Source organism: Chrysochloris asiatica, unplaced genomic scaffold, assembly GCF_000296735.1.
Source record: "Chrysochloris asiatica unplaced genomic scaffold, ChrAsi1.0 scaffold00027, whole genome shotgun sequence".
Taxonomy (NCBI): Eukaryota; Metazoa; Chordata; class Mammalia; order Afrosoricida; family Chrysochloridae; genus Chrysochloris; species Chrysochloris asiatica.
In genome coordinates, this window is record NW_006408545.1 from 16,509,797 (window position 1) to 16,527,717 (window position 17,921).

Sequence of the window (17,921 nt, forward strand, 5' to 3'; positions counted from 1 at the left end):
GAGTTGACTTATTGAAACAGCAATCTCCTAGCTAATACACTTAATGCATTTATACTATTACTTAGCAAGTTAGTAAAGGCATGGTGCTCACAAGATAATCTCATTTATTGGGGGGCAGAGAATGGTATAAGGATTCTATACTCAGTTCTGTCAGCATACCTAATTCTTAATCTACAACAGCTATGAGTCTTCCTTACTAATCAACACTTCTGTCAGTATCTTCCAAAAGAGCCTGTCAATGAAGAGAAGATCAAATCCACTCAAACTTAAAAGACAACTGTGCCCAAGGTCTACCCTCCCCTGGGGGTATAACATTAGTATAAACCCACAGTGTGAAAATATATTGCTCTATTTAGAGGGATGAGGGCCAGGGGATGGGGGTGGGATCTGTCATGGTGAGAGAAATCAAAAGACTACAAATACAGCGAGCAATACTTTTAAAATAGTTATACACAAAATGAGTAACTGAATCATTTTCTTAAGAGGACTGGACTCGTGGAAGAAAAACTTTAATTGCTGTTGCAAAAAACATCTGTATGAAATAGAAATTGGTTTCAATAACATTCATAGAGATTATGTTCTAGAAACTGGAGGTAACGGGATGTAAAATTCTGGCAGCAATTTAATAGAACAGTCCCAGAGGGTTCGGCTGAGGCCAACACCTAGTGAGGACGAAAGCCTTGTCTGTGGGGAATTTTGGATGACACCTGGAGAAATACTATGCTGTGCATAAACCAAATCGAATTGTTTTCACAAGTATTGTAAAGTTTCATACAGTAAGAGTTTTTTTCTACATGCACTTCAATTTCACAGCAAGAGTGGCATAGAATACCTAAACACAGAAGAGAGCATTCATGCAAGATATCTAACTCCTTGATATAATAATGCATACAATTCAAAATGATTACACTATGATTACATCTAGGGCTTTCTGCAACTACAAGGTGGTGGTTATGGAAAGCATGGCCCCCGGTATCAACACCTAGAAAGCAGCCACCACCTTCTTCTACGTGTGTTCTCTTTTTGCGCTTTTTCTTCATCTTTCTTAATCAACTCGGCTGTTGCTGCTGCTTCTTAGCAAAACTGGTAAAAACAAAGTTGTAATCATTGAACATAGCACTCTGGCAATCAAGACGTTTAAAACCTTCAATCTTCTGGGGCGAAGAAAGCACTGTGCGACATTTAGAACTCTGGAGAAAAAAATGTAAATAATCATTAGTGCTTCATATCTGCTCAAGTTCCTTCAATTAAAAGTCATGCAATAAATTCATTGTTAAGTACTGTCAAGTCAGTTCCAACTCATAGTGACTGTGTATAGGGTTTCCAAGGAGCAGCTGGTGGATTTGAACTGCCAACACTGTAGTTCCTAGTCCAGTGCTGAGCCTACAGTGCCACACCAGGAGTTCAAGCAATAAATTTATGGTCTTTAAAATTTATTTTGTTGAGTATATGCACCATTGTTGCTGTTTTTAAGTGCCAAAAAGTCAATTCCAACTCATAGTGACCCTTGTACAGGGTTTCTGAGTAGCAGCTAGTGAGCTTGAACCACCAAACTTGTAGATTAAACCGACTTTGCAGTTCTGTGCATTAAACCACAGTGCCAACCAGGATATGTACCAGTAGTGACACTGATTTCATTCTCTGAGTTGTACAATTCTTACTCTTTTGCTCCTGGGAAATTGTATTCGGGGTAGCTATGGGTCAGAACCGAGTCAATGGCACTTCACAACAAGGTTCCTAAGGAGCTCTGATAGCATACTGGCTGCGTGCTGAGCTGCTAATTAAAAAGGTCAGCAGTTTGAACCTGGCAGCCACTCCACAGGAAAAAAATAAGGCTTTCTGCTCCCGCAAAGAATTACAGCCTCAGAAACCCTATACAGGGCAGCTATGAGTTGGAACCAACTTGACCTCACACCACCACCAAAGTTCCTATCTAATCTTTTTGAGCTGTTGTCACTTGAATCTCATACAGATAGTTCACTTTATGACTTATTTCATCATCCTGGTTTTCTGGATCATCAATAATAAAAACAATTACCTGATTTACAAACAGGGTGGTCACAAATTTTCCTGGCTTGAAGACTTCCACAACTTTCCTGATCAGGTCATCGTAGGAGGTCTGACTTAGGTTTGTTTCAAAGCTGACATAAGAAAACTCTGGTTCTGGAGTGATGTGAATAGTCCAATAAGTTCCCTTAAAAGAAATATGTGTTAATAGTGGAAAAGGTATATTTAAATATTCAAATAATGAATGAGGCAACAAACAGTGACTTACATCCGATTTCATTCCATTCATTGAATACCCACAAGGATTGAAGAGTGTGGCATCAATGACAGAACCTGGTATCAGGTCACGAATTCCACTCTCCTGGAACAAAGGTAAGACAATTAATAAAGACAAAGTCCTGGCATGGCGCTGTAGGATCAGCACTGGACTGCTAACCACAAGGGTTGTGGTTCACACCCACCAGCCACTCCTTGGAAAACCTATACAAGTCACTGAGTCAAAAATTACTCAATGGCACTTAACAATAATGGTGGTCGTGTGCCAGAGTCACTTCTGACTCATAGTGAGTGACCCTGTATAGGGTTTCTGAGGCTGTATATTTTTACAGGATCAGAAAGCCTCACCTTTCTCATTTGGAACAGCTGGTAGTTTCGAACTGCTGACCTTGAGGCTAGCAGCTTGACTTGTAACCATTACACTAACTACAACACAATAATTACTTTAAATTCTTTTTCAAATGCTTACACGAGTGACATCCTTTGCAGTAACACCATCTTTCATGTAGAACTGGTCCATAACTGCTGGGTCAAGCTCACTCATCAGAATTTCCAGGGTTTGATCTGGCTGGCTGATTACCCGACTCTCTGGGAAATCCAAAGTATACAAGTACCTGTATAAGAATGATAATAGTTTCCAAAGATTAAACTGGCAGTTTATAATACATCTTACATATATAACAACAAAAACCCCATACAGTTATGTCAAACTTACCAACAGTCAGAATTCATACGTCCCATACAATATGCTGCTCCATCTGTTGTGAAAAGAGAATGAAAAAGAAATGTAACAGACATATTTTGCTTATCCACTCCTAAAACCCCTGGTATTTGATCACTCATTTGCCTGCTTTGCTGTAAAAATGGCAGGTCATTTTATGATTAACACTTCCTATACATATAGTTTCAACATTTAACATAGTAGAACTTCTACAACACTAGGTACATGTTTATACTAAATGTTCAGCACTCTCTTGTATTGCCTAGTATTTAAAAGTTTTGCATTAGAAGCGGTAAATTATGAAAAATGGGATAGAAATCAGGATTAATTAAACTTAGAAAAGATAGAGTCTTGGTGTGGCGCTGTAGAATAAGTACTGGACTGCTAACCGTAAAACCATTGGTTCAAACCCACCAGGCTGCTCCTCAGAAATCCTACACAAGGTTGCTGAGTTGGAACTGACTTGATGACACTCAGCAACAAATTTAGCAAAGAAAGGGAAGAAACTTTTTTTACCAATTCAGTTCAAGTGAGGTGTATGACTATTACCATTTTAAGCAGCACACCTGTGTGGTAAACTATTCTTAACCCTAGGGACTGGAGTTGGTTATCTTTGAAGCCATTGGGGATTTTTCTCAAAGAAGGCACTAAAAACTCAATACTGACAAAAGACTTATGATCTATATTTTAAGCAGTGAGTTAGACATAAATTAAATTAACCAGATGAACTCTACCCCTCTGCATTAAGCAAAACTAATAGCGATTCTCACATAGTAAAGGTTACATAAATAATAGCCTACAAAATTCCTGTTTTTAAAAGACTACTATTGTACTGATAAAATGACACCCAAATAACTTTAAAAGTGGCATGTGTACACCAGGAGTCAAGGTTAGGTTAAATGGGAACTTTACTTGACACTATAAATTTGTGGTTACAAATTGGGCTGCTAATCTCACGGTCAGCAGTTGGAAACTACCAGCTGTTCCGCAGGAGAAAGATGAGGCTTTCTGCTCCCGTAAACATTTACAGCCTCGGAAACCCTGTACAGGGTCGCTATGAGTCAGAATTGACTCCACGGCACATAACAACATAGGTATGTCATTTTTTAAGGTCAGTCAGTGCATAAGCACTGGTTTCCTGATTCTTTACCCTGCAACTTAAAAAACTTACTTGGGAAAATTGCGTTAAGAAACTCTATTTCTTCCTGGAAATTCCGGTGTGGGTACCCTTGGTGAGAAGGCTTCATGAAATTCTTACGAGAATAAAAGAAGCTCTAAGGGAGACAGATGAATAACTTCAGACATAAACTAATCATGTTTTCTGCATGCATACACACACACAGCAGCAAAATAAGCTCTTCTACAAATATAAGCTGTCCGAACCAATCCTAGCATCATCTTAGAAAAGAAAAAAGGCCACTATCTCAAAATCTAAGGGCAATGTATTTCTTTTTATAAGCTGTAAAGTTTCAATCAGATAAGTAAGAATGTAGACTTCAATGTAATGAGTTTCTACAGACACAACTGCCCCACTTACTAATGATGGGAAATATTTCTTTCTTTGATCAGTGCTTTCTAATCTGGATTTTTAAATGGCATCAAAGCAAAAATTTTATGAATGAACATGAATATTTTTCTTCTAGAGAAAAGGGTATATCATTTCTAAAGTTTCAAAACTATCACAATGGTTCAAAAGTAATAAATATATTGCTTTAGGTTTTTTGCAACAGGTGGATCATTCAACAGTTCTTTCTCTTATAGCATTACAATCTTACCACATTGTTAGACAAGGTAATTGAAGCATTATACAGGATAACTATACCTAAGGCCTGAAAAGAAGGATCACATTTTTAAAAATACTTACTTGAATTGAGTCAAACCCACTGTAATCCCTAGCAAGCTTCAACAGGGGAACCAGTGCTTTCAGCAAGAGGGTGGTACCACATGTCTTCAAAATGAAACGTCTCTTGGAGACAAACATGCTACTCTCACTGCAAGTGAAAAAAAGCCACAATGCGAAAATGTTTGCATAACCCCTGAAGGGGCCATTATCCCATTATCAGACTATCATTTACAATGTGATTTACCAGAATGTTGGAATTTCAAAGATGCAAATACTGTTTTAATAATTTTCCTACTCTACAACAATTAGTTAAAGGTTCTTGAGCCCATAGAACTAAATATAAAACATACTGAATGAAATGTATCTACAAACCCTCTGTCAACTGACCTCCCTCACTTCATGAAAGAGCAAGCATGCACTAGTACTCTAGGATACAAGTATCTGAGGATGCCAGTCGGTCTATGTTTCTTTGAGAAGAAAAATCTGACAACCATTTGTATATGTCTCACTAACTTGGTAAAGACCAGGAGCCTTACATACCCATTCAATCCAACAGTCCCAAAGTCCACCACCAACACACCTCTATGTGTTACTTATGATCTCATTACCGGACATTCTGCATTTACAACAGTAAACAATCTACTATCCTACAATTTTGTGCATTAATGATGCATGTTGGCAGCAGCAAATGCTGGGGTGCTAGGCAAGAGTAACACTGGTTGTAGAAGTTAAGGTTTTGTTTGAACTTGGATGAACTATGTATGATTGATTCTCAGTGGTTTGGCAGTTATCTAACAATGTAGTCAATTCTGTTATTTCTGTTATTGAAAGGCATAAACTAAAAATAGAAAAGGTTAGTGGTAGAGGTATAATATGATATAGCCTCCCCTTCACGGATATTTCTTCCTAACTATAAGGAGGTAAATATGATAATCCAGGGACACCTAAACATTTTATATGTTATAAAGGGAAAATGATTCTAGAACCAAGATGGAGAGCAATGATGATACTCCAGGTAAAGTATGATGCAGACCGAAATGAGCTAGTTAACACTTGTTTTATCAAACTTACCTGAGTACATAAGCTTCCTGCTTGTCAGTTTTTGTCACACTTATGATTGAACATTGCACATCCTTCAAAAGTATATCCCACTCGGATCTATTATTTAAAAAAAGAGAGAAAGAGTAATCTCATCAATTATCAAGCTCCCAATATAAAAGTCTTCCAATAATTAAGATCACCTTATTTTATATATGCTGGCACACTGGTTTTGGTGAGAACAGTTTATAGGTACATAAATCCCACTGTTAATTCACAGAGACCCTGTATGTGGGTTTCTGAGCCTAAATCTTTGAGAGCAGACAGCTTCACCATTCTCCCGCAGCAGAGTGGCTGGTAGATTTGAACTGCTGACCCTGAAGTTAGCAACCAAACACCTAAACCCACAGTGCTGCCCAGGGCTCCTTATTTACATACACAACAAAAAAATTTAAAAAGCAAACTGGAAAATACAAAATTATACTTTATATTTACAAACTACTAAAGCACTGGACTGCGAACTACAAGATCATTAGTAAAGCCAACGAGCTGCTCTATTGTAAAACAATGAGATTTCCTGCTCCTGCAAAGATTACATACAGCCTTGGAAACCCTACAGAGTTCGCTATGAGCCAATACTGACTAGAAGGCACTTACCAACAAACATACAGCAAGGATGATCATTACGTCTCATTAGCCATAATAGCTGATGGTACTTACCAACTAGGGCAGCTCTGTGGACAAGTGTCTGTTGTTGTTATGTGCCATGGAGTCGGTTCCGACTCATAGCGACCCTGTACAGGGTTTCTGAGGCTGTAAATCTTTACGGGAGCAGAAAGCCTCATCTTTCTCTCATTGAACAGCTGGTAGTTTCGAACTGCTGACCCTGTGGTTCACAGCCCAATTCATAGCCACTACACTCCAGAGGTCCTTGGTATAGGATCATGAATTCCCATTTTGAGGAACAATAATGAAAAAAAACTGCTGGTATTGGGAAATGTCACTAAAAGTTTGAAATCACACCAGAAAGGATTACTTGTGTATGTAGTACTACATAGTTTAGTGCTTTAAACACTCTAAGACAAACACTACTGGATAATCTATCAACCATGTGATTATATATAAAGGCATAATCTTCTGAGAGCTGCTTGGCTAAATCAAGAATAAAAAAATCAAAAAGCTTGCAAGATACAACAGACAGTAAAACAAACCAATAAAAATCACGAAATGTCAGTCAACCACAAATTTTTCTCCCAAAAGTTTGAAGAGAGGGGGGAAAGAGCCTTCTTTTGTAAATAAAGCTTTATTGGAACGCAGCCACACCCACTCATTTACATATAGTCTAGGGTTGCTTTCTCCTTAAGGGCAGAGCTGCGCAGTTACTTAGGGCCTGGCCTTGCAAAATCTAAAATATTTACTCTGGCCCTTCTACTGAAAGTTTGTTGGCTCTTGTGTTTTAGAGAAAAGGTTTTCCCTGCTTTTTGCCCCAAATTAATACAGGTGACTGAGATATTTTCTTAATTATAGTTTTAAAATTTCAAAGTTGTATAGTATGCAAGACCAGCCCCAGGAAAGGTTATATATTTTAATTCATACTGGTTTAATGAGTTGAAAATATTATTGTAAAATGCTAAGTAATTATTTGGAGCTTATAAAATAAATTCATAGATAAAGCAAAGTATTTCCTGATTTGAATGATTTTCCTCAACTTAAAAAAACTTAATGGGTTATTTCCTCAGTGTAAGTAAAAATCAAGAGTTTCAGAGCCATCAATTAATTTTACAAGCAATTTACCCAAAGCCACTCAACTATTTATTTAAAGGCAGACTGAAGTTACCCTCAACTCTCTAACCTTAGCTCACATGCCAAGTTGTCTGTTTCGGAGGCCCTCCTTTCAAATTACTTTCAGGCTTTTATACCAAAAGATAGATTTTTGTGTCAAAAGCATCCTAAATATACTTAGCAATTAGATTCTGGAGCTGTCTAGTAGGATAGTCAATTGAAATACCCAGACATATCTCTACTAGTTCAAAAGAAACCCAAATGCTGCAAAATTTTTACCAAAATTAAATGACTAATCATTATATGGAGTCCTGATGTGGTGCTATAGGGTAAGTGCTCGACCACAAAATCAGTTTGAACCACAACAACAATCTGTATAGATGTAATTGGAGTCCTGGTGTAGCCCCGTGATTGATGCAGTGGACTGCAAAGTTGGTCGGTGGTTCAAGCTCACCAGTTGCTCCTCAGAAACCCTATACAGGGTCGCTGAGTCGGAAACCACTCGACAGCATTAACAATTAACAACATGTATGCAAAGTTATTCAACCATTTGATTACTACTTTCAACATATACTAATAAAGAGAAAGGTAGTTTGGACCCAGGAGTTCAAATCTTTTTTGAGAATGTGGTAAGGAATGTATAATGAAGCAGTTTTTCTGCTTCAGAACATTTATACTAAAAGGTTTTCTGGCAGTAGGTTATGGATTCCTTTAATGTAAATGACTGATACACCAATACTGTGCAATGATGTAGTTCTGAGAATGTTAATGCTGCGGGGGCTTTCATATACTATCACTATCTGTGCAACTATCTCATCCATCCTTCACATTTTTTTCTTTTCTAGCAGACTTCTTTCCCACATGACCGCCTCCACACAAAGCTGTCATTTCTTATGAAGCACAGAACCACCACAAGGTTGATGGTTCAAACTCATCAGGTGCTCCTTGGAAACCGTATGCTGGGTTGCTATGAGTCAGAACTGACTCGACAGCACGTAACAACTTATAAAAATACCAGTAAAACAATGAAAAGTAAAGATTTTAATAGGAGTGAAATTATTTGCAATGTATATATCAAAGAAATTATCAAAAATGTATATAAAATTTAAGGGCAGTCATCCCAAAAGAAAATGGACAAGAAATACCAGAATTTCACACAAAAGACATCCATATAGTCAATTCACATATGAAAACCATTAGATTCTATAAATCATCTGGGGGAAAATAAACAAAACCCATAGCACTATACAAAGTCACCTGAGCAGGAACCAACTAGATGGCACCAAACAAATCCAAAACAATGGCTCAAAAAAGCAATAGCAGAAAGTGCTGCACATTTATTTAGACAGAGGATATGTTCAGAAATAATAGTTTCACATTTTATTTTTCTATTGTGGCGCCGTGAGCTAATGCGCCAGACTGCAAAGCCGTCTGAACTGCAAGGTCAGTGGTTCAAGCTCACCAGCTACTCTTTGGAAACCCTATACAGGGTCGCTATGGGTCGGAATTGCATCGACGTATGTAACAACAAAGGTTTCCATGATTTTCTAGCAAATTTTTTATGTACCCTCATATACTTACTCAAGACTTATTGCAGATTATATTAAACTAGACTGGAATATTATCCTCAAAATGTCCCAATTATTCGTTTGTTCCCCTCCTTGGTTCAAATTTAAAGTGATGTGGCGCTGTAGGATATGCATAAGACTAAGACAGCAAGGTAAGGTCATGGGGTTCAAACTCACCAGGGGCTTCTTGGAAACCCTATTCAGAGTCACTATAAGTCAGAACCATCTCCAGGGAACTTTAACAACAACATAAAATTCTTCATTAAACCCCACACTTTTATATTTTGAAAGCATTTTCATACTGATAGAAGCCATAATGAATTATGTTGCTGTAAACATGCTGTCGAGTTGAGGAGCCACTGGTAAGTTTGAACCACCAACCTTGCAGTTGTTTGTTTTTGTTAAGTGCTGTCAAGTCGGTTATGACCATAGCGATCCTGGATAGGGTTCCCAAGGAGCAGCTGGTGATCTTGAACCACCAAGCTTGCAGTTCAAATGGCTTTGCAGTCTGGCACATTAACCCACTCTGCAAATCTAAATATTGCACCAGACAGCTTTTCTCTAAAATAATTTCAAGCAGCCTTTCAAATTCTCCAAACTCACACATCCATCTGTTATTGTACTAAGGTTCTTGGGACATATAATAAATCCTCTAAATTGATATAGTATAGATACTAATTAGTAGTTGAACTATTTTACATTCCCATCAGCAGTGTATTGTCATTCCAATTCCTTCAAATCTGGTCAGGTTTTCACATCAAAACTCTGCTAACCTCAAAACTGGTTGGGAACTGTGTTCGTGCTCTACTCCTGACAGAATATATGAAAAAAAAAAAAAAAAAAATCGGAATGACTTCTTTTTTACTGCTTTTCACTGGAAAAACTCTAGTGAAACCATTTGAATCTAAGTTTCCTTTGTGGGGAGAGATGATTAGCAAATAATCCAATTTACATAAATTGCAGAACTACTTAGCCTTTCTATTTCTTTTTGCATTAATTTTGGAAATATATTTTCTAGGAATTTTTCACAACATGCTTTTGATTTTTTAAATGTCTCTTGTATTTGTAACATGCCCTTTTGGGACATTTGTTCCCTTCTCCCTCTTGTAAACCTTCGAAATCCTTATAAACACAAATTGAAATTTACTTATTTTAATCTACTTATTTAATGAGGCCCCTTGTGGCTTTGACTAGGTCTTCAACTCCCTGGATCTTGTGAAGCTATGAAAATATGTTGAGTACACACCTTCTTCAAGATACAGAAAAGCCAGGCCCAAAGACAAAGTGGGTTAAAAAACTCCCTTTCTTTTTATTCCCTCCACTCTATGAATCTGGCTTGAAAAGTCCTTGGTGACAGTAAGATGTTATCAAGCACCATAGCATGTATAAGAGGATATCCAAACTGGTAAAGAGAATATCAAATGTCTACTGTTGTTATTGTTAAGTGTCAAGTCAGTTCTGACCCATAGCGACTCTATAGGGTTTCCAAGAAGTAGCTGGTAAGCTTGAACTACTTCTGGTTCAAAGTGACTTTGCAGTCCAGTACATTAGCCCACAGCGCCATTTTTGTTGCCTTTGAACCACAGACCTTTTGGTTAGTAGCCAAACATTAACCACTCCAAAGCCTTCTATCAAACAGCCTCAAAATTTTTATAGTTGTTGCTAATTGCCATCGGCTCATAGTGACCCTATATAGATAGGGTTTCCATGCAGCAGCTGCTGAGTTTGAAGCACTGTAGTTCAAACAACCTTGCGGTCCGGTCCAGTGCCACACCAGGACACCTTATAGTCATTGTTGTTGTTGTTAAGTGCCGTCAAGTCGGTTCCGACCCATAGCGACCCAGTACAGGGTTTCCGAGGGTGTAAATCTTTTAGGGAAATGCAAAACTAAAACCACAATGAGACATTACTACCCTTTCAACAGAAGGCTAAAATCTAAAAGGATTAATGAGCAACCCTCACACACTGAGAATAAATTAGTACATATATAGACAGGTAAAGCAAATGTGGTTAAATGTTAATTATGGAATAGGAGTGAAGGGCAAACAGGGATTCTTTGTGCTATTATGGCAACCTTTTTTCAAAATTAATGAAAACTACAAAGTAATAATTCTATAACTTTAATGAGTGTTGGTATCATCAATAAAATAATCTAGTCTTTGTAAGTATGAATGGTATTAATTTTACTGATGAAGTCAATACTCCCAACAGTACACTTTGTTTTATTGGGAATGCTGATATTATCAGTAAAATAATGACTTCAAACTTTTATTTATTTATTTATAAATCACCAAACCCACCCCCCATAGAGTCGATTCCAACTTATGAGTGACCCTGTATGGGGTTTTCAGGACTATAAATCTTTATGGGAGCTGACACTGTCATCTTTTCCCCCTGGAGTAGCTGGTGGGTTTAAATAACCTACTTGAACGATTAGTATTCTAGTGCTTATCCTACAGCACCACCAGGGCTGCTTAAAAATAAAGCTATGCAGACTTATTTTGTTGTTAAGTGCCGTAGAGTCAGTTCCGACCCACAGCGACCCTGTATAGGGTTTCCAAAGAGCAGTGAGTGAGCTTGAACCACTGACCTTGCAGTCTGATGCATTAGCCCGCAGTGCCACACCAGGACTCCATTGTTGTTGTTATGTGCAGTGGAGTCGGTTCCGACTCATAGCGACCATTGTACAGGGTTTTCAAGGCTGTAAATCTTTACGGGAGCAGAAAGCCTCATCTTTCTCCCGCACGCAGTACAGCTGATAGTTTCCAACTGATGATCCTGAGGTTAGCAGTCTGATTCATAACCACTACGCTACCAGAGCTCCTTAGGACTCCATTGTTGTTGTTAAGTGACATTGAGTCAATTCTGACCCATAGCGACCCTGTATAGGGTTTCCGAGGAGCAGCTGGTGAGCTTGAACCACTGACCTTGCAGTTCCAAGGGCTTTGCAATCTGGCGCATTAACACACAGCGCCACACCAGGGCAAATTAGCTCTGACTCATGGTGACTCTGCATAGGATTTCAGATGTCATAAATCTTTACAAGAGGAGAAAAGCCTCATCTTTCTTCCACAGAATGCCTGGCACACTTGAACTGTCCAGTGCTTATCCTACAAGCCACCAATGCTCCTGATTATTCTGTTGTAGCTGTTTAGAATCATTGCAACTCATAGTAATCCAGTATAGGGTTGCCAAGGTACAGTGGTTAGCAGTTCAGTGCTTATCCTACAGTGCCATACCAGGATTACCCTTTGTTATTAGTGTCATCAAGTTGCTTCCGATTCATAGCTACCCCAGGCACAACCGAACAAAACACTGCCTTGTCCTGTGCCATCTTCATATTTGTTGCTATGCTTGAGCAATGGCTACTGCTGCCATTGTGCCAATTCATCTCATTGAGGGTCTTTTCTTTGTTTCACTGACCCTCCACTTTACAAAGCATGATGTCCTTTTTCAGGGACTACAGAAGTCTGGCCATCTTGGTTTCTAAGGTGCATTCTAGCTGTACTTTTCCCAAGAGAGATTTTTCTTCTACTACTTTTTTGTTTGTCCATGGTACTTTTAAGGAGCTCTGGTAGCGTAATGGTTACAAATTGGACTGCTAATCTCAAAGTCAGCAGTTCCAAAGTACCAGCGGTTCTGTGGGACAAAGATGAGACTTTCTGCTCCCATAAAGATTTACAGCCTTGCTATGGGTCAGCATCGACTCGACAGCACTCTCAACAACATGGTACTTTTTAATAGTCTTCTCCAACACCACACTCAAATGCATCAATTCTTCTACAGGCTTCCTTATTCACTGTCCAACTTTCACTTGCCTCTGAGGCTAATGAAAGGATGAATATATTGAATACACTGATCACTGACATTCCCCAGTAATCCTACTTTTTCTTTGTGAATAAAAATAACTTTCTATTTGCAGCCCAGGAGCAGAGATCCCTGGAACCATCAAAGGAGAAAAGCCAAGTGCAAGACCATGTCCAGAGAGGCAGCGACACTAGGGATGGAGGCAGAGGCAGAGGCAGAGGCAATGACGTGGCCAGATGGAGTGGCTGGGGACTCTGGACTCGGAGGGAGAAGAGGGCTTGTGTGCTGGTGGCTGGGGGGCAGGGGTGTGGGGTGTACCCTTTGGGTGTTTGACTATGCATGCAGGGGATTGTGATCATTGCAATGAAACAAAGTACGATAGGATGAATGTAAAGATAGTGTTCATCCATGTAAACTAACACATAATTCACAATAAAAACGTAAAAATAACTTTCTGTATCAAACTCCTAGGACATCTTTTAATGTACAGCCTTCAAAATTTACTATATATATATATATATCTATATATATATATACACACACACACATATGAAAATCAGAAAGTATTGCTACTAAGGTTCCAGTTTAAACATGTCTCTGAGATCAGCAGATGGCTGCAGACAAATTCCCCAGTAATACACTTGTCTCATTAAATCCACTACCATCCAAACAGAGCAAGCCTATAGAACAGTAGAATTCCTCCATAGGGTCTCCCAGACTGTAAACATTAAGGGAGCAGGCAAGCTCATCTTTTTTATCAAGGAACCGGCAACCTCGCAAATAACAGTCCAGTGCTTAACTCACCATGCCACCAGATTCCCTAACGTCTCATTAGTGTACCTTCAAAAAGAAATAAAAAGACTTTTGTGCCAGGGCCAATGTCAAAATTTTAATAGTACTTTAGTAGACCGATACCTTCCCAAATCACTGAAGCTCTGCTACAAGTTTACAGGAAGAAATGGTGTCTTAAATAAAACAGCAATGCTTGAAGGATCAAGCTTTTTAAGGTTGGGAAGGCCTCTAAAATGAATTCAAGGCAGAGAGATCAGCTCAGAAGGTTACAGAAGCTGGTTTTTTAATTTTTTATTTCCAAGGAGCAAATTTGATAGATTTTCTCAATGGACACAGGTTGAATAAGAGAACTTACTAGAAAGAACTTTTAAATGCATTGGTGAGAAAAAGGACAAGAAAGTTGTGCTGAAGAATTTGTTTCCCCTATCTGAATAAGAGAATTTTGTTAGGAAACTTTACCCTGATCCACCACCAACCTAACCCTGACTTTGCCTCAAGACTTTCGTTCCCAAATCTGCAAAAACCCCCCCCAAAAACCTCAGAAATGTATAGATCTAGAAAGAGGATGTGCTTAGAAAACAATACAATTGATTGGTGTATCATGTACAAACACCACCAACCTTTTGCCAAGTTTTCTAATGTATACTCTTTTAGATTAGAATCTGCTAATAACACTTTTTTCCTCCTTTTCTTGGTTGGTAGTGAGTGGGAGGATAAGAAATGATGTTACCCTTTATCTTTAAAAATCAGATAAAACAATGTCATTTAAACTAACATTTTGTACAGATTTTACCCTATTTAAGTGGTGCAGTGGCCAAAGTGCTTAGCTACCACACCAACTAAAAAGACAGTGGTAGGAACCCACCAGTCACACTCAGAGAGAAAGAAGCGACAGTCTACTTCCAGGAAGAGCTAGTCTTAGAAAGTCTACAGGGCAATTCTACTCTGTATTTATGAAGTTGTTAAGAATCAGAATTGACTTCAAGGCAAAAGTATAGTTTTTGGGTCCTGGTGTGACGCTGTAGGATAAGGACTGGATTGCTAACTAAAGGTTGACAGTTCAAACCCACAAGCCACTCCTCAGAAACACTGCATAGGGCTACAAAGAGTCAGACAGAACTGACTAGTAGTTGGCATGTTGTTGTTGTTGTTGTTAAGTGCCATCGAGTCAGTTCCGACCCATAAGCACCCTAAATAACAAAGTTAGACAATGGGAATAAAGTCTAGGTGTGGCGTTGTAGAATCATTGCTGGACCGGAAGGTGGATAGTTCAAACTCACCAGCCACTCTTCAGAAACCCTACACAGGGTCATTATGAGTTGGAACTGACTGGACAGCACTTAACATGTTGGCTCTAGAGGGTAAGTACTGGACCAGGAACCACAGACCTGTGATTCAAGCCCATCAGCCACTCTTCAGTAGAAAGATGAGGCTTTCTGCTCTTGCGACGACAGCCTTGGAAACCCTATGTAGGCTCCTGTGATTCAGTTCTGACTTGACAGCACTCCATGAGGTTGGTACTATTACAGTCTACATTTTGGGGATGAAGGAACCCTTAGTTGATCTGCATTGTTCTCCCTAATTGAAAGGCCAATTTTAAGATTCCTTCCTGCAAAACTATGATTCTGAAAATGAGTAAATTTACAATGGTTTTATTCAACAGCTTTTCAATACTTACCACCTAATATTTTTCAGGCACTGTATCTCCTAATAATGAACTTAACCAGTAGTGCATCCTTGTCTGACAGACATGGAAAAACAAAGGGATCATTTCAAAGGCCTTCTTTTCTTAGTTAAATCCAATGGAGTATTTTCAGTTCTTGGCTGTACTCACAGAAGCTGAGATGTACTAGCTTAGAAGTAGTGATTTCATAAATGTCAAACTTCTAAAAAATGTATGAACTACACAAAAGTATTTTATTCTGCCCTAGGAGGTTTAATTTGTCATCACTTCAAGAACAATTATTATAAAACAAATTCAACTGACAAAACTGAAAAACAAAAAAGAAAGGTGGTTCTCAAGCCCAAGCTTAAATCCTGGCATTTTTGCCCCCAAATTAAGGGGTGGGGGCACGGGAGGACGATGACTAGGACCCTTCCCAGTTATAAAGGATGATTGCTTACTAATTGTCAAGTTTCCCTACTAGATAAAAATCCTGATCCCTATCATCTTGCCATATATGCCTATCACCAAAACCAGGGAGTTTTCCGTATCTGTAAAACGGAGGAAATAATAAGCTTCCTTATCAGGGTCCCTATGAGTCAGAACCGACCCCAGGGCACACAACAACGACAACATATTATGAGAAAAGTAACCTCTCCCTATAGTATATGTTACGTGCTTAGAACTAAACCTGGTACATAGTAAGGGATACAGGAGACATTTTAAGTGTTGCAAATGCCTGAAAATAAGATCTGTGACAATTTAGTTAACATGATTATGTTTTCAGTTGCAACTGAATCCTTCAAGATAATGCCCGTCAACTGGGTTGTCCGACGTTCCTTAAAGTCCTGGGCAGCACGTGCCTAGTTTGCCTTCTCTAGTCGCTTTTTGTCAACGGAAGGCGGCCAACATTCCTAAACCGCCTATTGGCCCACACCCTCTGGCCAGGCTGTGGGTCGGATGCAGTTGCTCATTGGTCGCCGCTTCTCAATGAAGTGGCCACGCCGGTTCCTCCGCAGCACCGTCACACTAGCGCGCGGAGGAGCCGCGGGAACGCGGTGGAGGGTTCTAGGAAGGCATGAGGTTACCAATGGTGTGAGGGCCGCTGGTAACAAGGCCCAGGCATCTTCGTTAATGCCTGCACTTTTAACTTGCACTTGGATTCCTAGCAAGAACATTAGAAAAGCCTTTCCTTTTCTGCAGGATCAGCCCAGAAATTCTCCCTTGCGTGCTTGCACATGAACAGCGGCTGGGGCCCCTGACTCCCTACCTTAAGCTTAAGGCATTACGTCCAGGGATAGAAGGGCCGCTGTCCCATAACCGTAGCAAACCCGAGGCCACCCCACACCTCCCCTCTGCTCTGCCGAATCCGGCCGACTGAGTTTAACAGGTTACACAATCCAAGGTCAAGAGACTCGGGAGCAACCTTAGGTGGGCTTACGGCCACGTCCGCTGGCCGCCGCAGGGATCACGTCGTCCGCCCAACCGCCCCAAAAAGGTTTTGGTGCAGAGCACGTTGAGGCGGCGGTGGGGCCCAGCCACTGCGACACAGCCGCTCCCGCCCAATCCCTGCCACATGCCGCCAGGGGGGACGCGGGAGGGAGGCCTGCCCATCCAGCCCCTCAACACAGGGCCCGAAGGGGCCCCCTCCCCTCGGCGCCGGCGCGAAGAACCAGCCTGGCTCGGGCTCCACTCCCTCCCTCCTCCATCCCCCGAGGCGGGCACGCCCGAATTAGCGCCTGACTAAGCCCGCAGAGCCACACCTGCCGGGAGGGAGCCCGCGCAGACCCCCAGACTCCCCCACTCCGGAGCCAGGCCGCCAAACTCCAGAAAAGGTTGGAGGCGCGGGCCGCCCAACCACTCCTAGCGGCGCCGCCCGCCCCACAGGGGACGTTACCTGAGCACGCGGCCGCGCCGGCCCCCTCCCCTCGCCGCTCCCCTCCCCCAAGGGCAGCGCCCGGCCAGGCAACGGCGGCATGGAGCCGGCGCCGGTCCCGCGTGGACGCGGCCGCTCCCCCCAAAACCCAGCACTCGCCTCTACGGACCCCAAGACAGCCCTCCCCCGTGGAGCGGGCTCCATCCGAAGGTTCCGCGAGCCCGGCCCCCACCCTCTCCCCTATCTGGTGCCTTCCGAGCGGCGACAGCCTCCAGACCCGGATCTGTAAGCTAGGAGAACCCCGAACACCGACCTTGGGATGGTGCGAAGATCCCCAGATCCTTGGTTTGCGTCGGGCTGCTGCCTGGAGAACCAAACCTCCAGCAGCTTTTCGGTCCCTTCGAAAAAATGTGCAGCTTCCATCACCGTGAGACTAGCGAACAACCAACAACCACAGAAAATCAACTAAATTAAATCTCTCTCCCGCCGCTGCCGCCGCCGCTGCGGATTGTTCCAGCTGTGTTTAAAGTTCAGGTTCCTTTTTTTTT

At 40.9% G+C, this 17,921-nt stretch overlaps 1 protein-coding gene across 1 annotated transcript; it reads right to left on the minus strand.

Moving 5' to 3' along the window:
- Positions 1-483: 483 nt before the first annotated feature.
- Positions 484-17,890, minus strand: AMD1 (adenosylmethionine decarboxylase 1). The gene is made up of 9 exons (XM_006839929.1): positions 17,687-17,890; positions 5,919-6,005; positions 4,869-4,995; positions 4,176-4,278; positions 2,999-3,041; positions 2,753-2,897; positions 2,276-2,368; positions 2,039-2,194; positions 484-1,190 (listed from the first exon to the last, which is right to left on the minus strand). Exons 1-9 carry the CDS (start codon positions 17,794-17,796, stop codon positions 1,050-1,052), a joined length of 1,005 nt encoding a protein of 334 aa, XP_006839992.1. The 5' UTR covers positions 17,797-17,890; the 3' UTR covers positions 484-1,049.
- Between the last annotated feature and the right edge of the window lie 31 nt (positions 17,891-17,921).

What these genes read in the sequence shown, in the direction of transcription:
- AMD1 (XM_006839929.1), bottom strand. Translation starts at nt 17,796, where the DNA reads ATGGAAGCTGCACATTTTTTCGAAGGGACCGAAAAGCTGCTGGAGGTT. An exon ending in GATCTTCGCACCATCCCAAG is followed by an intron (nt 6,006 to 17,686) that starts GTCGGTGTTCGG and finishes TTTAAATAATAG; the next exon opens with ATCCGAGTGGGATATACTTT. An exon ending in GTGGGTTTGACTCAATTCAA is followed by an intron (nt 4,279 to 4,868) that starts GTAAGTATTTTT and finishes TGTCTCCCTTAG; the next exon opens with AGCTTCTTTTATTCTCGTAA.